The sequence below is a fragment of the Triturus cristatus genome, chromosome 4_2 (assembly GCF_964204655.1).
Source record: "Triturus cristatus chromosome 4_2, aTriCri1.1, whole genome shotgun sequence".
Classification (NCBI taxonomy): Eukaryota; Metazoa; Chordata; class Amphibia; order Caudata; family Salamandridae; genus Triturus; species Triturus cristatus.
In genome coordinates this window covers 306,822,091-306,847,175 of record NC_140586.1, presented here as the reverse complement: position 1 = coordinate 306,847,175, position 25,085 = coordinate 306,822,091, and the positions used below count along the sequence as shown (strand labels likewise).

Below are 25,085 nucleotides of genomic sequence, written 5' to 3'. Positions count from 1 at the left end.
CTTCTCGACGTCCTTTGACGCTGTGCATTGGGTTACTTGTAGCACAGACTCCGAACACCTTTTCCACCGAAGATTGCTGGCCTACACTCCATGAGTGTTCCATGAGCCCGCCCTTTGTGTACTCGCTCGAGGCTCCTTCGCGATCCCTGGTCCGTTGACTGGTGGGTCCCTCTGAAGGCAACTCTTACTTTAATTGGGCCTCCCTGGTTGCTCCAGACGTGCCCTGACTCTTCATCGCTTGGGGAGTCCCCAGGACCTTGCTGGTCCGCACCGAAGTATCTTTTCTCTTCCTGCATGGGTTGCTGCTGCCAAGGCTTGTTGTGTCCACTTCGGGCACCGATGCTGCAGCACTCAACATCCTTCTTGGGACAGCTCAAATCCAGCTCCTGGTCGTCCTCGACGCCTCCTGGTCCTCGTGGCTGAAGAGTCAAGTTTCCCCTCTTCGCACCTAAAGCACCCGACATCGGTGGGCATTCGTCTATCGTGCCCCTGGTCACTGGCAAGTGACCCAGACTCTGTCTCCTCTGCTTTCAGGTTCTTCAACTCTTCGATCCAGGCTTGGATCTCTTCGAACACTTCTCCTCTTCCCGGCATCAGCACTTTTCAGTCTCCTGCCATTGAAAACTACGACGCGACCCGACACCATTTGACACCTATGCACCCGGCTTCCCTGTGTGAGGTAACACGAGTACTCCGGTGCTCCCGTGGGTGTTGGCCCTAGAACCATCTAAGTCCTAAAGGGTTTGTTCCTAGTCCACTCCTAAGTGTCCTTAAACTATAAAATTCTAACCGCGACTTTCCCCATAGAAGCTAACGGAGCTCGCGGCTGTGTTCTCACACTGCACACGTCCCCAGTGGGTCCCCTTTGTCACTACCTTGGGTGGTTCCTTGGGGTCCCAGCGATTCTACAGGCTCTAGGCCTTGTGTCTAGTCAAGTCGTGGTTCTTATACCACTCTTAGTATATAGTTTGGTCCACTCCTAGGGCCTATCGTAGAGTGTGCTAATTTACTGTGATATTTGAAGTGTAACATATGTGCTTTTACCTCTAGCCTCATAAATAGACTAGTAGGGTGTGTTTAGAAATAAATACATATATTTTATATATATACCTGGCGTGGTTCTCCTTTCATTTGGTCATTCAAGAGATTATAGACTGGTAAAACAAGCTGCTTTACATTCCTTCAAGACTTAGCCTGAAGGCTGCTCTCCATAGCTACCACTAGGATAGCTTTCAAATAAGGTTGTCTTTAACCTATCACCTCTAAGGGGTTGTTTGGACTGGTGCAAGGTGTCCACTATAACTAGTGGACAGCATATACCAGGCCAACTTCTCACAAGGATGACAAACTAGGTTCATCCGGTGAGAAAGGAACAGGTCCAGCAGAGACAGCAGGGTCCTCATTTCAGCTTTGTGGATGTGTTGAAGGAGGATGAGCAGGAGACTGTTTCAAAGGAAGCCAATAAGCAGAGAAGGCTAAGAGCTGTGGTGTCTCCTCTGTCCATAATCCATGGTCTGTAGGAGCAATGAAGGTGGTCTTGGTGCTGTGGTCCGGCCTGAATCCAGATTGGGTGGGGTCGTGAAGTAGTCTGTTTCAGGTGGGTGGCAGTTGTTTCCGGAGGATTTTCTTCAGGACTTTAGCAGGGTAGGGCAGCTAAAAGGTCAGTCAGAAGTTAGCCAGCATCTTTGGGTAAGCTGAGGGTTTCTTTATAAGTGGGGTAAGGTACAGTATTTCCATGCATCCAGGAAGGTGGCTGTGTTGCTGGAGTTTTTAAGCATCTGGGTCAAGGATGTACAGATGGGTCAAGTCCTTTTCGTAAAAGTGCTGTGTGGGTAGAGATCAGACGGAGCTCCTGGGCAAATGGATAGCATGGTCCCTGCAGTTTCTGCTACAGTGAAGATCAGCCAGGAGGTCATTAATATAGCAATGAAAAGAAACAGGCACTCACACACACTAACCATGCACTTGTGAAGATGACAATGAAAGTTATGCCCACAAAACCAAGCCCTTCATGTCCCTGGAGAATGTACGAAATTGAATTTAGGGATTGGGTGCTTTGAGCACATATATGTAACGCCCTGTTACACTACCTGGCAGCAAACAAACTGAGGGCATTTCTTGGGCCATGAACTGGGACACAACATAAGTCGTGATGAGAAGCGTTTCTAAAACATACAACTACATTTGGCACCTCTACTTAAATATTTAGGAAGGAAAGTTAAGGAAAGTAAAGGACTAGTGACAAGTAGCTCAGTGGCCAAAATAGATGTATGACAAATCTTTTTTGTATGCATTTTTTAACCTTATGTACTGTAAGATCTTGTTTATGGTTTTAATTGACTAACAAACTATTATTGTTTTGTACAACTGCATTGGCTAATCTTGCAACTGTAAGAAGTTTAGATTTAGAAACAAAAATTGCCGCCTAGAGCAAGAACACAAATACACTTCCTCAACACAAATATTTAGAGAACTCAGTCGAGCCAGAGGAGAATTAGAGGCTCCATAAGTTAAAAACACAGCCCACAAATTCATACTCAAACAAACACACTGTAAAAAGACGAAAGGCCAATTTCATAGGAAATTCGGTAAGTCATAAAATCTCCTAACAATAAGGCCCTGATAAGGGATAGATTTCTGAAACGTTTTTACAAGGCATTTATCAATATATTTATAGCTCCTCTAAATAAATCTCTCCCTATCATGGACACCAGAATAGTCACTAAAACTAAGATGGAGTTCACGCTCATTGTAATTCTCAAACCAAACAAGATACAGATAATTATGGTTTTAACAAACCAACAGAATGGCTGAATAGTGAGGTAAAGATCTTCACCAGGATCCTCACTACTAGAAACAAAAACATCAGGCCAGTCACAGTCTAACTTTAACAAGCAGTATTTATAAATGAGAGGCAGAGAGGTGAAAGTCAAACCTACTCTAAACATTCTTGAAAAAGCCACTAGAAAATACACACAACTGCTCCTTCTCCTGCACAATGCTGAGATGCCCTTCAATAGAGTTACCTGGAAAAACCTCAAGACGTCCCAATCGAAGACTGGACGGAGTCACAAATCCAATCCTTCATATTGTGAAATCTAAATTGGTCTTCTAATAAATTACCTATAAGATCCTGACTATCTGATACTATAACCCTAATTAGTGTCACTAAACAGGGGTATATATTTTTACAATGTCAGTGGAATCTCTGATCCAGTGGAAAGTTTTGAATCCAACGATAACAGGCATGACATCAGTGGGGAGACAGATTGAAATTGCACTTTTTGCCAATTACATTCTTCTTTTCAAATCAAATTAGAACACTTCCAATGGTGGTAGAAGAACTTCAGAATGATTAAGTAGTGGCAGGTTTTAAAATATTCTACAGCAAATTTGGGGGTGGGGGGATGTGGGTGGGTGGGTAGGTTAGTGAAGTAGACAACAACATTGCTAGTATGTATGTCTTCGAGTAAGACCCAGCAACTAAACATCACTTGGAAATCTGGCTTCCCCCAAATGTCCAACAAGTTACTTTATTTATATTTATTTTCTGCAGTTTTATGTAGAGCAAACTCAGCCTGCAGGTATTGGCTTTATAAGCACACAAGAATCACCGGATATTGAGCTTACACAAAGGCTCTAATCTGGTTCCCCAGTTGGCAGCTCTAGCTGTAACACTATATTCTCTCTCAATAAATACTCCCTACACACCTACCTTCAGTAATAAGTTTTCTGGTGGATACACCGCTAAACACAGATGCAGATTCCTCGCCTTGGAATACCCACCAATCTGGATGCAGAAAATTGTTCCATAGCAGTGATACTGCATGCAGGTAGCCATCTGCATGCTGACCTTGGAATTGACGGAGCGAAGCCACATGTAAGCACCACCCCTGCACATTTATGTCAATTTCTGGTGGTGTCCATTAATGAAGCCTCAGGAACAATTGTTGTTAACAGTTAGCTGGATATTGACTTGGGACCTTTATACATGTTAAAAGAGAGGCCACGCAACAGTACAGGGGGTGGCAGGGCAGTGAGGATCTAGGGTAGACAGAGTATCTTCCAGAAAGAGCACCACTAAAGTTGTTTCGATGGATACTTCTAACTGCAGATTCATCACCTCCGATTAGATGCCACAGTTGTACCTCCTCAGGAGCAGTGAGTGTGCTCAGACCAAAAAGCTTTGCAGGACAAAACCAGCAAAATCCCCTTCTGGGCAGACCAAGCAGTCAAGGCAGCAGTGCTTCATGAATATATAAGCCAATGTCCAGTCACAGCCTGGTAGATGTCAAAGGCAGGCACTCCACGTCCCTATGCAGTGGTAGCAGTCGTAGCCCTGGTGGAATGGGTTCTCAGGTGTTCCAGATGCTGTCCAGTGCATAGCAGATCTTAATACAGAGAACTCTCCACTTCAACAAGGTTCTCCACTGCATAGCCTTCCCTTTCCATGCGCCACAAAACCCCACAAGGAGTTTACTGTTAACTCAATGGACCTTCTTATGATCAATGTAAATGTATAAAGCTCTTTTGAGATCCAGCAGATGGAGCCTCTTCTCTTTTGAGGGGCGAGGAACAGCAAAGAATGCTGGTTGAGTGGAAGAAACTTCTGTTAAGAATGAAGCCAGAGTCCTCTGCACCTACTTGGCTGGGAAAAAGATGGTGTAAGGCAGTTGCACTGAAGACACCTGAAGTTCCCTCACTTAATGAGCTGACAATCACAATGAAGATAAGGTCAGGAGAAACCACAAGCAGCTGTGCATTGGCTAGAAGGGCATACACATGAGAAATGTCAAGATTAAGTTAACTTTCCCCTATGGCATCACAAATGGTTTTGGAGTGAACATGTGTGTCAAACTTTTAATACATCTAATTACAACAGGTGATTTAAACAAGGAGTACAGCAGATGTAGACAGGCCTGAAAGGCTGAACCATTAAATAGTGCTCAGAAGAAGGCCTTGCTGGGCCAAAGATGAAACAAATAAAAAGACAGCCAAAAGACTGGATGGTGAGAGCTCAGTCTTCCGAATGCCACACCGAGCTACAAAACTGTTCCAGTGCCCGGCATAAATAGATCTCTTGGAAGGACAACCTGGAGGCAAGTATGAATTCCACCACTTCAGGAAGGAGATGAAACCCAATCAGTTGCCACAGTTCAATCTTCACACATGAAGGTGTAGATTGCACAGATTTGGATAGAGGACTGTGCACTGTTGCTGAAACTGGGGGCCTTCCCACAGTGGCAACCAGACAGGAAGAGAGATGCCCATAAGATTTAGGTACCACAATCTACAGACCCAATCCGCAGCCACTAAGATAACTTGGGCCCGGTCATTCCTGACTCCATTCTCTTCAGTAGGTCACCTGAAGCAATGTATGCTCAAAGCTAAATTTATAATGTTCAAAATGTGCAAGCAAAAATAGTTACTACTTAAAGCAGGTAGCTAAGAGAAACATACTGTTTGGGCCTGAATTTTAAATCTGGGGACAGGGACATTAAGAATAGAGATTGTAGGCAGTTTATTTCCTTGTTTTGGGTAAGATTAAAGAACGGGTGCAGATAGCCTTTCTATGGGCAATTGACATGCTGTATGCAGAGTCAACCTGTATGTAGCTCTGGCAAACACTGTTCTGTGTTGGCACCAGGAGCACCATGGCTTTTATAACCTAGGTGGATCCACATATCTGGAAGTCAGCCTCTCAACAAGCCTGACTACTGTACGTGAAGGCTGGACCAATCCCCTCACTCTCCCCTCCCCCCTCAAGATAAACAACAAATCTCCTATGGCACAGGATGTGATGTGAGTGTCCAGCTATGGAGACAAAGCTGTACATTTTTCAGACAAGAAATCACCCTCTTGCAAGATTTCCCAAGGTGGCCTGCTCAATAGAACCCGCCTAGAGAAAGATTTATTGGCATACAACATTTTGTGTATGGCCCCTGCCAGCAGAGTGATTAGCTCTTCCCTTATTCCAAGCAACCGCCAGAGAAAGAGCTTAGCATTTCTACTCTCTACACATGGGCACTTTACATGAAGCACAAAGACCAGCTAGTCTGCAGGGATTGAGAATAGACAGAGTAGACAAGCGCTCTTGTGCGGTTACCCAATCAGGACAACTTAACACCACCACAGAGGTGTTGTGCTACTAGTGGGTCTAGTCAGCAGCTAACTAATGTAGAGTCTTCTTTTTCACTCTTTCTGTCTCTCGCGACTGGGATTGCACATACACAGGGAATCCATAAAGCAGCGTTTTAAACCCGCACATCAATTATGTCACTAGAATGTGTACATCATATGGACCCAACCATCACAGTCCACCTGAAATACTCTATACCTCAAAACTGTCAAATATTTCCAGAAATTGTCTAAAAAGCCAAATCTTACGTGGTTTAACTGGACACCACACACTGAAATTGCAGAATAGTGGGTGTGAAGAAAAATGTTTTTAGAACACAGGAAGAAAGATTATGTTTAACAGGCCCCCCCACTTTTTCATCCCTGAAGGTTGGGAGATGCTATCCATTTTTGAAGAAGCACAAATACATTTTAGAGTGACGAGGACATGCACATAAGTTAAGAATGTCACAGGTTAATGTGGAAATGGTCTGTTGTACTACCTTTCAGATATGCATGAATTGCTACTTTCCGCCACAGTGCATCTAATCTGAGTTTCTCAGCTATGAGCTGAAAATGAGCCAGGATGTGGAGCTCCTATGCGATTGGTTCAAGAAAGGGCTTCAGTACGCTGTCCTGTTTATGTTGTAGGGAAGGGCTTGGTAGAGGTTCCAAAAAATAAAAAAAGGAGGGACCTCAGGATCTCACAAACAGAGGAAATGTTCCTTTCTTGCATCATTTACTTCTTAGTAAGGAAATCACTGAGACAAAAATATATTAGGAACGATTATTCCTCAAACGAAAGATGAACCTTGTAATGTAGTCGTGCACAGACTGCAAGTATATTGGGGACATCAAAAGCTGGAGAGAGCACAGAGATGAAAGGCACTAGTGCAGGCTTTCTGCAACCAGAGCTGTATGGTATGAAGGGACGGACACCAAGTCTTTGCTAGTCATACACAATCATGGCACTTATCAGCCCGCTTCCCACTCCCAAAGAGAAATGCATCAGGCCAGACAAAACTATTGGGAAAACACATCCACAAAGCCTTGCTCTCAACCCTGCAGATTAATAATACAGCATTGGAAAGTGTATACGTCATCGACAAAATGAGTTTTCTATACTGATCAACAGATGCATATTTGTGTAGCACCAAACTCCTAACTGCATAGAGTGGCAGCAACTGCTTTCGTGCAATATGTCTTGGTTGTTTGTGATATGGCTCTCCATCCAAACTTTAAAGTCCATCTTTTCAGAGTACCAAACGTGATTTAATAATATCAAGATACCTTTTGCAAACTGGGCCTCTCAGTTCAACTTTTTGCTTTAATGTATACCTTGATAATCATACAGAGAGGAACTTCATAATGGTTGTGCGTCAGGAAAATTTATTTGCGGACTAGACCATATACTTTTTTGTTTGGTTAATAATCAATCTATAGTCAGACAAAAAGTTGAGTAACTATTCTTCTGATTTAGTATCTTATGGGTCTCTAATGAAAACAAAAACAATTTCTGCTCTGTGGCCAGAATGCAAGCCCCACCAGTTTGGGTCTAGATTCTGTAGGTACTCTGAGTCAGCATAGAGTTGAACAGTGACCATCTTTCAAGGATTTGAAAGTCCCCCAATACGGCAAAAGTTATTGGAATCCACTGGGTTAACTTCTCTCTTTTTGAGGAAAAGGCAAATAGAGTGCTGAAGGGACTTGATGACCAGCGAAGACTAAAACTATGTCTACTATGGCTCGTGTGACCTTAGGTGATGGCAGTGGCACAGGTGGCTCTGTCTTTAAATAGGACAATGCTTTTTATTAATGATACATTATTTTATACAGTACCACAATGTTGCTCTTCCCAGCTCGATCAACAGATGTTTCAATTACCCTAATTAAAGTAACTTAATTTATGAAATTTGGAGGATAGATCGTTGGGTTGGGCTTGTTGAGAAGCAAATGTATGATCTGAATACAATGCAGATGGCAGGAAAGAGTGCTTAATTTGATCAGTAATCTTTCAGATTCAACTAGGACCGGTATTTTTCATGGCAACTTTCTGAGGCAGGTTGGTGCGGATGAATGAATTGAATGTTTGTATTGTCTATACGTACGTCTTGCCTATTCTTTTGAAATTTATCTCTGAAGACAACAGCTAGGATGTCACAGCTTTTCAGTGATCATGGGATGAATAGAAGTGCATACTCAGGAGGTAAATCTTTACACCTCCTTAAAAGTTCCGCGGGTCTGCATTCAAAGTCCCATTGGAGTGCATTAGGGTATGAACACCACAATAGAAAGAAGCCCACAATCATCCCAACCATTTACTATAATTCAACCATCAGCCATGAGTATATAGACCAACCTAGGTCTTGAAAGGAGGGCTCCAGTATATGTTCGAGACAGTAGGAGGCACGGTCATTTAGTCACAAGCAACAAGCCCTAAGAAACAAATAATTCCCTTTGCACTACATACCTGATTGAATCTTCTTGTGAAGGCAACAGCATTTGGTGCCGAGCTATACTTCTCCTTTTTGTTCCAACCACAACTGGAAAGTTCCTAGAACAATAACAGCAGCAATTCAGTCATTTCTGAGATTGTCTCATGAAACGAAGATGCAATTTAGTATTCAAAATGAAGCCATTTAGAGGGTACCATGTGTACTATTTGTCTGAATTCCTTTCACTTTTCAAAGTGTATTCACGAACTGATTGATAATCAAAACATAATTCTAGATGCTCTGCACAAAGAGCCATAAACCCATTCGGCTCATCCCACCTAGCACTGAATTTCATTACATAAGTAAATATGCAAACATTACACCAAATATAAGATTTTTTTCTTGTCCCTTGAATTAATTCACCAACTTAAAAGAAGCTGATATTCCAGCCTATTCAAAACAAAACGAACACGTACAAACCACTTAAACAAGCATTGAAAATGCAACAGGTCTCGCCTTTCATTAAGTTAAAGCCATTTGCTTTGCTGTACAATACCATTAGGAAAGCAAATATCTTTAACTTAATCAAAGGCGAGGCCTATTGCATTTTCAATGCTTATTCTCTCTATGACTGTGGCCAAGTCACTAATTACATATTATTGGAAATCTCAAAGCACCCTGTTTCAGGTTGGCTAAACAAAATTATCAGGGTTATTAATGTATGCAATTCAGACCAGGACTGAACAGACGTTTCTTGAAATGCAGCAAACTTTTTTTAGAACCTTTTTGGGGGGGTCATTTAATGGGTTCAGTTTTAGTCAATATATGTGAATTGAACTAAATGAAATTTTGCCACCTGTTCTGCAGGGGAAACAGCGTTTACAACGCTACCTTCACAACGCGGTACCATTACAACGTGGTCGTTACAAAGACTGCATTGTTACCACGCATACATTTACATCGCAAGTCATTACTACGACTTACTGTAGGGGGCGCACTGGTGTTGGATCCAGAATCCAACACCTTCCCTGGTGTTGCACAAGCTGGAGTAGGAATAGTAAATAATACTATTCCTAAGTCCAGCGCACCCCCTACAGCAAGTTGTAGTAATGACTTGCGATGTAATTGTATATGTGGTAACAACGCGGTCATTCTAATGACTGTGTTGTAATGGCATGCGATGAATTCGCATGGATAGTAACAGTGTATATTCCTACCACAGCGCTTAGGTATAGAATGCCCGTGGACGCATTGAGGAGGGCAGCAGGGACACGGGGAGGGGGAGGGGGTTACAGCTGTGGGTTCATTGACATTAGAAACTTCCCTTGAGTAGTAGAGAGCAGTAGAGAGTAAGTAAGTAGAAAGAGTAAGTAAGTAGAGTGAGTGGTAGAGAGTGAGAGTGAGTGGTAGAGAGTGAGAGTGAGTGGTAGAGAGTGAGAGTGAGTGGTAGAGAGTGAGAGTGAGTGGTAGAGAGTGAGAGTGAGTGGTAGAGAGCGAGTGGTAGAGAGCGAGTGGTAGAGAGCGAGTGGTAGAGAGCGAGTGGTAGAGAGCGAGTGGTAGAGAGCGAGTGGTAGAGAGCGAGTGGTAGAGAGCGAGTGGTAGAGAGCGAGTGGTAGAGAGCGAGTGGTAGAGAGCGAGAGCGAGTGGTAGAGAGCGAGAGCGAGTGGTAGAGAGCGAGAGCGAGTGGTAGAGAGCGAGAGCGAGTGGTAGAGAGCGAGAGCGAGTGGTAGAGAGCGAGAGCGAGTGGTAGAGAGCGAGAGCGAGTGGTAGAGAGCGAGAGCGAGTGGTAGAGAGCGAGAGCGAGTGGTAGAGAGCGAGAGGTAGAGAGCGAGAGCGAGAGGTAGAGAGCGAGAGCGAGAGGTAGAGAGCGAGAGGTAGAGAGCGAGAGCGAGTGGTAGAGAGCGAGAGCGAGTGGTAGAGAGCGAGAGCGAGTGGTAGAGAGCGAGAGCGAGTGGTAGAGAGCGAGAGCGAGTGGTAGAGAGTGAGTGAGTGGTGTAGAGTGAGAGTGAGTAGTAGAGACTGAGTAGTAGAGTCCGAGTAGTAGAGTCCGAGTAGTAGAGTCCGAGTAGTAGAGTCCGAGTAGTAGAGTCCGAGTAGTAGAGTCCGAGTAGTAGAGTCCGAGTAGTAGAGTCCGAGTAGTAGAGTCCGAGTAGTAGAGTCCGAGTAGTAGAGTCCGAGTAGTAGAGTCCGAGTAGTAGAGTCCGAGTAGGAGAGTCCGAGTAGGAGAGTCCGAGTAGGAGAGTCCGAGTAGGAGAGTCCGAGTAGGAGAGTCCGAGAGAGAGGGTAGTAGAGAGTAGTAGAGCGTGAGTAGTAGAGAGTGAGTAGTAGAGAGTGAGTAGATAGTAGTAGAGAGAGTAGTTGAGTGAGTAGGAGTGAGTAGGAGTGAGTAGTAGAGAGTAGTAGAGAGTAGAGAGAGTAGTAGAGAGTAGAGAGAGTAGTAGAGAGAGTAGTAGAGAGAGTAGTAGAGAGAGTAGTAGAGAGAGTAGTAGAGAGAGTAGTAGAGAGAGTAGTAGAGAGAGTAGTAGAGAGTAGTAGAGAGTAGTAGAGAGAGTAGTAGAGAGTAGTAGAGAGTAGTAGAGAGTAGTAGAGAGTAGTAGAGAGTAGTAGAGAGTAGTAGAGAGTAGTAGAGAGTAGTAGAGAGTAGTAGAGAGTAGTAGAGAGTGAGTAGTAGAGAGTGAGTAGAGTAGTAGTAGAGAGTAGTAGTGAGTAGTAGAGAGTGAGTAGAGAGTAGTAGTGAGTAGTAGTGAGTGAGCAGTAGAGAAATAGTAGAGAGTAGTAGAGAGAGTAGTAGATAGCAGAGAGTAGTAGAGTCTGAGTAGTAGAGTCTGAGTAGTCTGAGGAGTAGAGAGTGAGGAGTAGAGAGTGAGGAGTAGAGAGTGAGGAGTAGAGAGTGAGGAGTAGAGAGTGAGGAGTAGAGAGTGAGGAGTAGAGAGTGAGGAGTAGAGAGTGAGGAGTAGAGAGTGAGGAGGAGAGTAGTAAAGAGCAGTAGAGAAATAGTAGTAGAGTGAGTAGTAGAGAGCAGAGAGTAGTAGAGTGAGTAGTAGAGTCTGAGTAGTAGAGAGATGAGTAGAGAGTAGTAGAGAGTGAGTAGTAGAGAGTAGAGTAGTAGTAGAGTAGTAGTAGAGTGAGAGGTAGAGAGCAGAGAGTATTAGAGAGTGAGTAGTAGAGAGAGTAGAGTAGTAGTAGTAGTAGTAGTAGTAGTAGTAGTAGAGAGTGAGTAGTAGAGAGTGAGTAGTAGAGAGTGAGAAGTAGAGTCTGAGAAGTAGAGTCTGAGAAGTAGAGAGCCTGAGTAGTAGAGCCTGAGTAGTAGAGCCTGAGTAGTAGAGCCTGAGTAGTAGAGCCTGAGTAGTAGAGCCTGAGTAGTAGAGCCTGAGTAGTAGAGCCTGAGTAGTAGAGTCTGAGTAGTAGAGTCTGAGTAGAGTAGAGAGTAGTAGAGTAGAGAGTAGTAGAGTAGAGAGTAGTAGAGTAGTAGAGTAGAGAGTAGTAGAGTAGAGAGTAGTAGAGTAGAGAGTAGTAGAGTAGAGAGTAGTAGAGTAGAAGAACGTAGTAGAGAGTGAGTAGTAGAAAGTAGTAGAGTAGAGAGTAGTGGAGTGAGTAGGAGAGAGTGAGTAGGAGAGAGTGAGTAGGAGAGAGTGAGTAGGAGAGAGTGAGTAGGAGAGAGTGAGTAGGAGAGAGGGAGTGAGTAATAGAGAGTAGTAGAGAGTAGGAGAGAGAGTAGGAGAGAGTGAGTAGTAGAGAGAGTAAGTAGTAGAGAGTAAGGGAAAAGGACTATATGGCTGACACAGGCTCCAGTGACAGCATTTTTACTTTAAGTGTTTAGTAACTGGAGGAGCGGCGCAGCCCTCCAGCCCCACCGGGAGCCTGACACAGAATGTGCAACCGTACAAAACCCTTCATACCGAGGGGACAGCTCATCGGCGCATTCCTACAATCTCACCCAAAGCCCGGCGTCCAATCGGCTCTGTCACGCGTACCGCTGCGAGTGAGGAGTAGAGAGTAGTGAACCCTAGAGTAGAGAACCCTTGCCTCCTGGTCACGGACCGACGCCAGCAGCCAAAGAGTTAAATTAAAAAAAAGGAGGGCTGTAAAATCGATCGCCTGAGCCAAAATAAGAGGATTTAAATGATGCAGCAGCTTTGTGGCGGGAGAAAGGCTAGATGGCTGGCACAGGCTCCGGTGACTGCATTTCAAACGATGACAAGAATAATGTTAGATTTACAGAGCTGCTGCTGCCAGTCAAACTGATGCCATTTTAAATTTGCTCTCTATATATCTACCTCGTGTGAATATTTTGAGAATCTCCCACGGTGCTCGTTAGACAAGAGTTGGACACCCATCTATTATGGCGTCACTCAAGACAAATGGCTCTAAATACAAGTACAGCTGTAGAGTGTAGTCGTAAGACTGTTCAACAAAGCCATGTTACAATGGAGCAAAGACTTCCGTGTCATGCCGTTAACACATCCCGAAGGTGGGAGGTGTGGTGTTATCGCTAAATTGCTAGCTGTTGGCTGGGCCATGAGGCTTCACAAGGAGATCACATTGTGTGACCCTGGGCAAGGGAACATTAACATGCACTGCTTCCATATTCTATTCATCACAATCAGGAAGGAGTGCATACAAAAGAGCAAAACCTCCTTTGAACATTAAAAAAAAAAAAAATAGATTAGTCAAAGCATTGATCGATGGAAAGGAAGCTACAGGGGTGCTTGAAAAGATCATAACGGGCTCCTCTTCAAACTTCAATTACGAAAATGACTTCGACAAAACTGTTTAATGTTTTGCCGTTTTCTTGTAAATCCCTGATCAAGCCTTTGTAAAGGCATAGTACTAGGCTAAATAAGCCCCTCTCCTAAGCCGGTGCAACCATTCTTATCTGCAATGAAAAACAAGCGCGGCGCACGGATGCGGAGCTTGTCTTCATGGGGCCGTGTGTTTTTGAAACACATGGCCCCATAAAGATAAGAAAGCTTTCACGGCAGAAGGAAGGCAGACGAGGCCGTCCAAATGGGACGGCTCAGAAAGCCGAACAAAAACGTCACCAACACCTCTTTTACAATAGCTGGCTACCATTTAGCATAAACGATGACGCCGGCCAATGGAAAAGAGGGGCTGGGCTTAATGCCCTTTACGGAAAATACCCCAAATCATTCAATCTCGCCAGCGAGACTGCGCATGTGCGCAGCCCACGCCAGGCGAGACCTAAAAACTGGAATGCGCCTTATCTCAAGAGTAGTAGTTCCTTGTATGAAGCTTTAAACATCATTTAAACATCATGCTCTTTCCAACTAAGAACTGGGGCTACAATAGAGTACTGACGGATGGATTTATTCAAACACAAGACAGAAATCAAATTAACAGCACATAAAAGTTATTTCTACTCATGAAAAGGACACCACAAGCCCTTCCAGTATGGATGGTTCAAAACATAGTGGGTGTAAACCACATATCTCTTGCTCCAGTCAGCTGTGGAAAGCAAGCACAAAGATTTAAAGAGAACAGCTACCCAAGGTGCTTACTAGTAATATAATTGAGAATTCATACTATAAAATACAGCTACATTGTAGATAGCTCATTCTTAGTCAATCATCGCCCAAGCGAGGGGGAGGTAGGACAGACTTGAATGCGTTAAAAGGACTTCACATAGCCACCATAAAAAGACCTCCATCACATACTTCCCGTTGCAACTTTCCTACAACAAACTCTGGTTCAAAAGCCCAGGGAGGAATCTCAGTCAGAAAGGCACAAATCTTAATTAATCTCTCATCCAAAAGCATGTGGATTGACTGGAGGTTTTGTCCTGTACCGACAGTTAATCTTATAATAAGAATGTGTGAAATTTGTGTAATTTATTTTCACATAATTATGTGATATTTCAGCAAAATTACACACTATTAGGCAAAATGCAAATCTGGCATTCTGCCCTATATTTTAGCACAAAATTAGTCCTTGCATCCGTTTTGATTCAGGGATGCATTCCATGCTAAAAAATAAAATACTAGCATTGGAATGTTCCCATATGTGCGTAGTCAATTGTTACCATGAATAATATGTTTACATTACATTTTTACTGCAAATGATGCATAATTATGCAAAGTGGAGTAATTTCGGGAACTTTGCGTAGCAAATATAAGGCAGAATTCCACAAATAACGCAAGTTACTACGATGTCATTTAAAGTTTGCCCAGCATACTCTACAATACCATCGAAAGAAAATAAGGATAATCGCCAAACACCTAGAATTTAAAAAGCGATAAAGATCTGGCTTTTATGAATCTACATGAACTTTCGTTTTTTTGTTTATACGTACACTGTCATCCTATCTCTTACAGTGTTTCACATCTTAGCTCACGCAATAATACGTGGTTAAATGACTGCAGGGACATGATTGAAGCACTCCTTAGAACCGGAAGCATGAAACCAAAACATACAACTGACAGGCTTCATCTCCACTAACACTCTTCCTTCCATGAACATAAAATAACAGTCTACTTTCTATTCTCAAAGCATTACGGGGACTTACCAGGAAAGCATTATATAAATGCTTCAATACAATACACAACAGAAGTGGAACGAGACAGTATTTTCTTTTTTTTTTCTTTTTTTTTTTTTACTATGACTCCGCTCTTGTTAGGATTAAATCATTGATTTGATTCTTGGGGCATAGTTGATACTGAAAGTTCCTCATCCATAGGCTAGATAATGGGACCAAATAGAGGCAGGAGGCCAGGAGGCCAAGAATTGTTCGGAAACACTACAGATATCATCGCCTTAATGAACAAGTTACTTACATTGGATAACACTTTTTCGGGTGGATACTATATCTACCTGTTGAATACCCCCTGCGCCAGCATTCCGCGGGATAATTCTTTCCTAGCTCTCCCACGTCGAATGGACAGGCTCCGCTCGTGGCACCAAATGACGTCATCGGAGCCACAAAAGGACCTCGTCGGCATGCTGACGTCCGTTCCACCCATTTTTTCCGTGCCACCAAGGTAAACGGGCGGACCGACACATTTTCAAATATATACATAGCATATCAAATATATACATGTATGTAAAATCACCATTGCACAATCAATTAGAGTAAAGAGAAATAGCAAGGGAAAAGCATTTCTCATCATTAAAATATAAACATGATATATAAATGAAACATTTTTTTGAATTTCTTTTTGGGTAGAAGCAGGTGGACAATGGGAAGGCGGGTGGGAGCGTGAGGAATCCACAGGCAGATATAGTATCCACCAGAAAAAGCATTACCGAAGGTAAGTAACTTGTTCTTCTGATGGATACTTCTGCCTGTGGATTCCTCGCCTTTTTAATAAATTCCCAAAGCCATATCTCTCCCGGAGGAAGGTGTCCACCTAACTAGACCAAAAAATGTTGCAAACCAGAGCGAGCAAAATGACCATCCCGCCTAACCTCAGAGTCCAAGCAGTAATGCTTTGCAAAGGTGTGGAGGGAGGCCCAAGTTGCTGCCTTACAGATATCAAGAACAGGAACACCTCTAGCCAAAGCAGAAGAAGTAGACTTAGCTCTGGTGGAATGAGCTCCGATACCTTCAGGCGGTTCCTTCTTGGCCAGGGCGTAGCAAGTCTTGATGCACAAGATAATCCACCTTGAAAGCGTCCTCTTGTGCACTCCCTTGCCTTTCATATTCCCAACGTAGCCCACGAAGAGCTGATTGTCCAGCCTCAGATCTCTAGACCGATCTAAATAAAAGCAGACAACCCTCTTAGGGTCCAACCAATGCAGTTTCTCTTCCTCCTTGGAAGGGTGAGGGGGGAGGATAAAAGGTAGGTAAAGTGATGGATTGTCCCATATGAAAAAGGGTAACCACCTTGGGAAGGAAAGCAGCCCTGGTCCTTAGAAGCAACTTATCCGCATTAATGGTCAGGAAAGGAGGTTTCGAACTAAGAGCTTGAAGCTCACTTACCCTCTTAGCCGAGGTAATGGCAATCAAGTAAACCGTCTTAAAACAAAGAAGCCTCAATGGGCAAGAGTGCAGAGGCTCAACCGGAGAACCCATTAAAAAAGTGAGAACGAGATTCAAATCCCACGGAGGCATAATGAAAGGTGTGGGAGGAAACTTATTCGTGAGGGCCTTAATGAACCTCATGATAATGGGGGACTTAAATAAAGACGGCTGGTCCGGCAAACATAAAAAGGCCGACAAAGCCGATAAATAGCCCTTAACAGTGGCTACAGCACAACCTTGGTGTGCTAAAGAAAGAGAAAACTCCAAAATATTAGACAAACAAGACTTCAAAGGGTCAATGTCTTTCTCTGCACCACTTAACAAACCTGGACCATCTGGAATAGTAAACAGATTTAGTGGAGTGTCGCCTGGATGATAAAATAACGTCCACTATCTCTGGCGGGAGAGAGAATGAACTCAGGTTGCCCCGTTCAATCTCCAGGCATGTAGGTGCAAGCTCTGAAGGGGGTGTAGAACCTGCCGCTGCGAATGCAAGAGGAGGTCTGCCCTAAGAGGGAGACGGAGCGGAGGGTGCGACGAGAGGTGAAGATCTGTGTACCACACCCTTCTTGGCCAATCCGATCAATATAACATGGGCCCGGTCTTGGTGAATCTTCCTCAGAACCTGAGGAATCAAGGGTATGGGAGGAAACGCGTAAAGGAGTTGTGAGCTCCAATCCAATTGAAACGCGTCCCTCAGCGCTCCCTGCATCGGATACTGGAGACTGCAGAACAACGGGCAGTGCGCGTTTGAGAGTGGCAAACAGGTCCACCCGAGGAGACCCCCCACATCTGGAAGATGCAATGGACCACCTCCGGATGAAGCCGCCACTCATGATTGCCGAGTAACGCCGACTGAGACTGTCCGCACGAACATTCAGCACACCGGCCAGATGATTTGCAAACACACAAATCCGTTGGCCCTGACCCCAGGACCAGAGTCGCATAGCCTCTCGACAGAGGCAATACGACCCTACACCTCCCTGTTTGTTGATGTGCCACATAGCGGTAGTGTTGTCCGTCAGGACCTGAACAGACTGACCACGAAGGGAAGGGAGAAAAGCTTTCAGTGCCAAACGAATCGCCCGTAATTCCAGAAGGTTGATGAGAAGCAACCTTTCTTCTGGAGACCAAAGACCCTTGACCTCCAGATCCCCCAGATGAGCACCCCACCTTAGAGTGGAGGCATCCGTGATCACTGTGGCCACCGGTGGAGGAGGCTGAAAGGGCTTTCCTTGAGACAGATTGCCCTGCACACCCCACCAAGACCGCTCCGCTGCAGCTTCTCTTGAGATTCTGATATTCTACCCGAGATTCCCGTTGTGCTGATCCCACTGCCTGCGGAGGCACCACTGGAGTGCCCTCATGTACCAGCGTGCATGGTTGACCAACAGAATGCAGGAAGCAAACAGACCGAGCAGGCGAAGAACCTTTAGGACAGGAACAACCGCTCCATCACGAAATAAAGGAATCATTTCCTGAATGTCGAGAATCCTCTGTGGAGGAGGGAATGCTCGACAAACAGAAGTGTCCAGTATTGCCCCTATGAACAGGCAGCGCTGAGAAGGCACCAGGTGAGATTTGGGTACGTTTATCGAAAAACCCAATCTGAACAACAGATGAGTTGTCCTGTCTGAGGTAAAGGTTCAAAATCCTGAGGTCCACAATCGGCCTTAATCGACCGTCCTTTTTGAGGATCAGGAAATACCGGGAGAAGCAACCATGACCCTTTTCCTGCTCCGGAACCACCTCTATCGCACCTTTTTGAAGCAATGTAAGAACCTCCTGCTGCAAAAGCAGCAAGTGGTCTTCTGAACACCCACCCTGGCGAGGAGGGTAAGAAGGAGGAAACTCCAAAAAGGTGAGGGCATACCCATTCTCTACAAGATTCAAGACCCAACGATCTGATGTGATCAGTCTCCAATCTTGTAGAAAGTGGGACACCCGACCTCCAACTGGTCCAACATGTTCCAAAATTGGGGATCTAGAACTGCTTTCCCGATGTACCAACGGTGGCGGGAGGGGAGGTAGAGGAAGAGGAGGAGGATGAGGTCTGTTGTCGATTTGCACCCCTGAGGCCTCTCTTATTCTTCCCTCTGTATGATTTGTACAAGGAATTCTGCTGTTGCTGGCTCTGCTGAGATTGCTGGCGGCCACTAAAGGAAGACGCTCTCCCAAAGCCCCGATATCTTTTGTACCATAACCTCTAGACTGCACCTGGAGGCCTAAAGATCCTGCAGTAGCTCTACTGTCTTTGAAATGTTCCAAGGCTGAATCCGCCTTTGAACCAAAGAGCTTTGACCAATCAAAGGGCAAATCCAGCAAAGTCGCCTGAACATCAGCCGAAAAACCAGAAGACATGAGCCATGCCTGTCTCCTTGCAGTCACAGAAGACCCCATCACATTAGCCACAGAGTCAGCAGTGTCCATGCCTGACTGAATCACTTGACATGCTGCGGCCTGCGAATCCAATAGGACTTCTAAGAAGTTGGCACGATCCTCCTCAGGCAACTTCAGAGCCAATTGTACAACAGAGTCCATCAATGCATGAATGTATCTTCCTAGAAGGCAAGTTGCATAGGTTGACTTTAGAGCCATACTTGCAGAAGAGAACACCTTCTTCGCAGCTTGCTCCATCTTCTTTGAATCCCTATCACCCAAAATGGTAGGAAAAGCACTAGAAGACTGCTTTGAGAAGGAAGCTTGGACAACTAAACTACCCAGTGTCGGATGTGATGACAAAAAAAACGGATTACCAGGGGCTGGCCTGTACCTTCTCGAGATAGAAAGAGATACAGCCGGAGCAGACAAAGGCTTCTATCACACCTCCAGAACAGGATTTGTTAAGGCATCTGTAAAAGGAAGCAAAGGCTCAGAAGTTGATGAAGTATTTAAAACTTCTGTTAGTATGTTGGACTTTATCTCCGCAGAGGAAAGTTTAAGGCCCAATAAATCAGCCGCCTTACTTATAACCACACGGTAAGGTGCAACGCCCTGTACAACATATCCACTTGCAGCTGGCAAGTCATACTCAGGGGAAGTATCTAGGCCACTAGCTTCCTGAAGGCCTTCAAACTCATTCAAAGAGTCCACAATTTCTCCTTCCTCCTGATCTTGTAAATACTACTCCTACTCAAGCAATCTCTATGCCTCTCTCCTGGAGCGTTGCTTAGGCAACAGCGTCGGTTTAGACACACGCGGGGCCGGAGAAGACACCAACGGCGTCGATGGAGGAGCCTCGTCTTCGAACCTAGACGTCGAACGAATTCGAGGTGGAGCCGACTCACCAGTGAAGGAGTTCGGGGAGCCGGAATGGAGGATCTCTGTGCTAGGACATGCCAAGCCGGAGTCGACGGCAAAAAAGGAGCCTGGGGATAGAACTGAGGAACACCCAGGTTGAAAGCCAAAGGACCCACAGGACCTGAAGGCGCGCCAGATGAAGTCAAGGCTCTGGTAAACGAGCCAAACATCGCATTGAGAAAATGCGAAGAGTCAGCCACAGGAGCAGGAAAAGGAGGATATGGGTCACCTGAGGTCGCACTGGAGCCTGCGGAGCTGGGGACGGCACCCGCACAGGTGAAGTCACACTTCCTGGAAAGGACCCACCCGGCGCAGGTGACGTCGCTGGAGCCGGTGAATCTTCATGTTGCGAAGAAGCATCTGAAACCGGTGACGCCGCAGCCGGAGATGGTACTGGCATCACCTGAGGAGAAGGAGTTGGAAAGATAAAGTCCTTTCTCCGAGGTCGCTCAGCCGGAGTAGGCGACCTCGATCTCCACCTCGAAACCCTGGCCTTCAAAGAACGATGACGAGAGGTAGGTCTTCTCTTGGATTTCTTGTGCTTCTTCGACCTCGAGGTGTGAGAAGAGGAAGACTTCGCCCTCTTCCTACCTCCCTTTTCCTTCTTGGTTTTGGCCATAAACAACTTGGCTTCACGCTCTTTAATCGCCTTCGGATTCATTTTCCTGCAGTTTCTGCATTCCTCGACGTCGTGGTCCGAAGATAAGCACCAAAGGCAGTCATCATGCGGGTCCGTAATCGACATATGCCCGCCACACTCTCTGCAGGGTTTGAATCCGGTCTTCCTGGAAGTAGCCATCTGAAACAATTAAGAGATACAAAGTTTTCCACGATGAAAATGGAGAGCCCTGGAAAAACTGTTAAGCGTCGACAGCGTGGAAAAAAGGGAACTGACGTCAGCATGCCAACGAGGTCCTTTTGTGGCTCCGATGACGTCATACGGTGACGCGAGCGGAGCCTGTCCATTGTGACGTCCTCGTCGAAGTGGGAGAGCTAGGAAAGAATTTTCCCGCGGAATGCTGGCGCAAGGGGGTATTCAAAAGGTGAGGAATCCACAGGCAGAAGCATCCATCAGAAAAACTGGTATCTGGTTGTGCTACTTAAGACATATTGGATTTGGACAGCTGTCAGAGAATCCCAATAACAGAAAGATGCCATGTCGTTTTGAAAACTTTATTCGACAATTAAGTCATGAAAGTATCGTACATCAAACATTTACATTAGCAAAAAAAAAATATATAACAATAAACTAATCACATGATTTTTACACTTGAACACCCTAAATTACAATATATTCCATGGTTGCTGATCGTTTCTAGTTACTAGGCATCCTATTCAGTAAAACAATTCATTGTTAACCAACAATATTAACTCCTCCTTAACAAAAATTTATCAAAACCACAAAAGGACCTAGACTAAAATTATTGCATGTAAGAGTTGAAGAATAGATATATATGAAATAATTAAATGCGTGACTACCTTAGGGTGCCTAGTCATTAGTCGCTTTCGCATTTAAATATCTATGCCGTATAATCCAAGCCCACTTTATATATTTTGCCATTGCTATTGCAATTGTCGGGCTTGAATCTGAGCGCAAGATTCTCAGTGCCACCTCGTACCTTCGAATGCCTATAAGGCGACAGACGGGTAATACCCATTTTTTGCGAGGGTGCTCATATAATGGACAAAAAAAGATGAAATGACTCAAAGATTCAATCATATCTCTACATTTAGGGCATTTATCCTGGGACCCATTGGTCCATTTGCACGTAAATGTACAGACAGGAAGGGTACCTATCCTGAACTGGAAGTACAATTTGCGATCAATTGGTTCTTCAATCAGGTCCCAAAATTGTTCCTGCCCAGGGAGGGCCTTGATCTCTAGGTATCTAGCTGTTATCTGAGATATACTCCCCTTAGAGACAGATTCCATAGCTATGAGTTCCCAGTACTTAGCTTTGACGATTTCTTTTGAGGGGAAAATCGCGTTTTGGGGATCATCCCATAGATTGCACCACCCCAATCTGTAAAGTAATGTTTTAATAGACTTCAACCATTCAATTTTATGGAAAAAGTCTTTCTCCATTATTTCTTTCAGACCCAAAGCATAATGCCTGAGCTCCTCAGTTGACCAAACCCGACGCCAATACAGCAATGGTCGCAAATTAGCAGTATCTTGTAAGGTTTTCAGACCGAGGTCCCAGAAAAGGGGTAACAAGGGAGTACTTTGGGGTACGCCAACAACTTTCCGTATAAACTCACTCTCCATTACATTCAAGCGTTTGGGATTGTTGCCATAGCCCCATAGCTCTGAACCATATAATGATGAGCTACGAATCTTCATTGAATAAATTTCGAGGAGTGGGCCTATTGGCTGTGACTGTGAAGTTTTAAATCTTTTTATAAGGAAGCCTGTCTGCTGCTTGTACTTCAAAATTGACAGGTCTTTTTGGCTTTTCCAGCACATATTCTTCTGTAACGTAACTCCCAGGTAGGTAAATGCATCAACTTGTTCCAGGGGCGAACCACCCAATGCAATTACACCACCAAACGGTTTATAAAGTCTACATGGTTTAGGGCCGTTGAGAACCATAAACTTGGTCTTGGAAACATTTATTTCCAAACCACGAAGCAAGCAAAACTCTTCAAAGCGTCGAAGGGTAAGCTGCAGGCCGCTCGGAGTTTTAGAAATCAGCAATGTGTCGTCCGCGAACATGAGAACTGGGATACGAGTTCCATTCATAGCCAGTGCATCCGAGGGGACCCGGGAGAGGAACTCAGCCACCCCGTTCACGAAGAGTGAGAACAAGGTCGGTGCCAGAACGCAACCCTGCCGAACTCCTCGCTCCACGGGGAAAGACTCCGTTACCTCACCCTGTCGTCCCCACCGGACCCGTGCAAAATTGTTCTCATGTAAGCGGACGACCAAAGCCAACAACTCCGGTGCCATCCCCAACTCCTCCAATACCTGCCATAGCTTGTCTCGTGGGACCAGGTCGAAGGCCGCCCGTAGGTCCACAAACACAGCATACAAAACCCCTTTCTCTAAGACAACTGTCCGCCAATAGAGGACAATAAACCTGAAGTCCTGATCTATTGTACTTGTTTTTGGTCGAAACCCAGCCTGTAAAGGACTTAAAATGCTGTCAGCTTCCATCCAGGCTTGGATTTTACCCAAGACAAGCCTGCCCAGAATTTTTTGCATGGCATCTATTAAGCTAATGGGTCTGTAGTTGCAAGCCAGCGATTTATCCCCTTTTTTATATATCGGGACGATTTCTGCACCTTTCCAGGAATGAGGGATGGTCATTCCCTGGGCTATGGCGTTAGCTAGATGAGTAATGTATAAACACCATCTTTTTCTGTTGTGCAGAAATACGTCGGCCGGGATACAATCCATGCCAGGAGCGCGTCCCTGGGTAACCATGTCAAGCGCTATATCAACCTCCTCTGCGCTAAAGACAGGGCTATTATAAAACGGCCTCTCCTGGTGAAACAATCTAGCATCCACTATGCCTTTAGAGTATTGTGACTTGAAAAAATCTATCCAAGACTTCTGGGGTACATAATTATGAGGACTATCAGTGATTTCACCCCTCTTCCATTTGAAAATATCCCAGAATTTTTTCTGGTTTTTATCAGCACATGCTGCTTTTAAATCTTGCCACTCACTCTCATCCCAATCTTTTTTTGCTTTCCATAAGGTCTTTTTGTGCGTGTTGCGAGCTATTTTGATCTTGCTCATATCTTTTGTTTTAAGAGCCAGACCCAAATTGCTGCGGGCATGTTTGCAGGAGGCATTATACCAATCCTCCTGTTTGCGTCTTGGGGCCTGTTTCGCTTTAAAAGGTCTACAAAAACATGATTTCAAACTGACAACTAATTTTTCGTGTATGGTCTCTAGGGCAACTAAAGGTTGACAATTATCGCCTATTGCAGTGATTGATGTCAACGCTTCTTCCACATAGGACTCAATACTACCTAAAAGATCAGGGTGCTCAACTACATTACGCCATTTAAGATGGCGTTCATCATTGGATAGAACGACAGCTGGACCGATCTTTTCAGAGCCGTGGGCCTCTCTGTCACCCAATCCTAGTTTAAAAGTTGCAACTAGCGGGTTATGATCGCTTTCTATCCGTGTCTCAACCGCCATATCCACAAGACTGTGCCACATCGTTAAGTGGACCAGGAGATAATCTATGTTGCTTGCCCTGGTACCATTATCGTACGTTTTATTACACGTCCTATCTGAAATAGTTCTTCCGTTGGCCGCCCTCAATTGGTTACTCAGGCAAAACCCTTTCAGGTACAGGGCCGCCTCAGTCCACTTGGTGACTGCCTTTGACTCAAGCAGTGGGACACCCCACTTCATGTCTTCTTCCTCTGCTAAAAGCATATCTTGCGACCCTAGAGGCTCAAAAGTTGTATTAAAATCACCCGCAATAAGTGGGAGCGCATCTAAGGAATTAGATTCGACAATAGTATTTAATGCAGGCATTACCTCAGAAATTTTCCCACCTGGTAAGCCCCTTGCGTATACGTTGTATACGTCGATTTTGAGGTTTGGCATACAGGTCAGCCTGACTCCCAATATATCATCATTCTGAGTTGGGATGGATTGAATTTTACACTCCAGGCTTTGCTTGATCCAGATGACCAAGCCTCCTGATGGCCGTCCCTTGGATTTCTTAACCGCGGGGACAAAAAAGTTCAAATAGCCCAACATAAACACAGGCTCGGTTGACCATGTCTCCTGAAAAAGACAGATATCATGCTTGCTAATGAAATCTGTCCACAGAGGAGAAGAAAGTTTAGAACCAATACCCGCAACATTCCAGGATAGAAACAACACTAGATCAATGGAATTAATTCCGCCTTTGGCACTCCTATTTATTGATATAGGGAGAGGGCCTACATCTTGTAAGGAACAAGGGGTACCCTTAGTGCTTAAACTTTCATTTTGGACTTCAACTTGTGTGCCTCCTTGGCCAGCCCCTCCAATGTATATTTGATCAATAAACGTATTGATATTAGTTCCATCAGCTGTTCTAGGGAGATCCCTTTCATATGTACCCTCTACTTCTGCTGTAACTAAATGTAATTTATCATGATTGCCCGGTGGCATCGGGGCTGCATATGACTTTTCGTTTTTAAGATATACTCTACCCTTGTTCAGTCAGTCGCAGTCCGCTAGCCCAGAGAGCACATCAAATCTATTGATGGATCTTATGTCCTCATAAGCATCTCCCCCT

The 25,085-nt window shown here is 44.7% G+C and overlaps 1 protein-coding gene across 7 annotated transcripts in view; it reads right to left on the bottom strand.

The window, feature by feature from the left end:
• Window positions 1-25,085, bottom strand: part of RALGPS2 (Ral GEF with PH domain and SH3 binding motif 2) — a 983,056-nt gene that overhangs the window by 633,931 nt on the left and 324,040 nt on the right. For all 7 annotated transcript variants that reach the window (XM_085601623.1, XM_085601627.1, XM_085601625.1 and 4 more), the window contains exon 6: window positions 8,588-8,671. In XM_085601623.1, coding sequence (XP_085457749.1) covers window positions 8,588-8,671 — 84 coding nt within the window. The remainder of the gene's footprint in view (window positions 1-8,587; window positions 8,672-25,085) is intronic.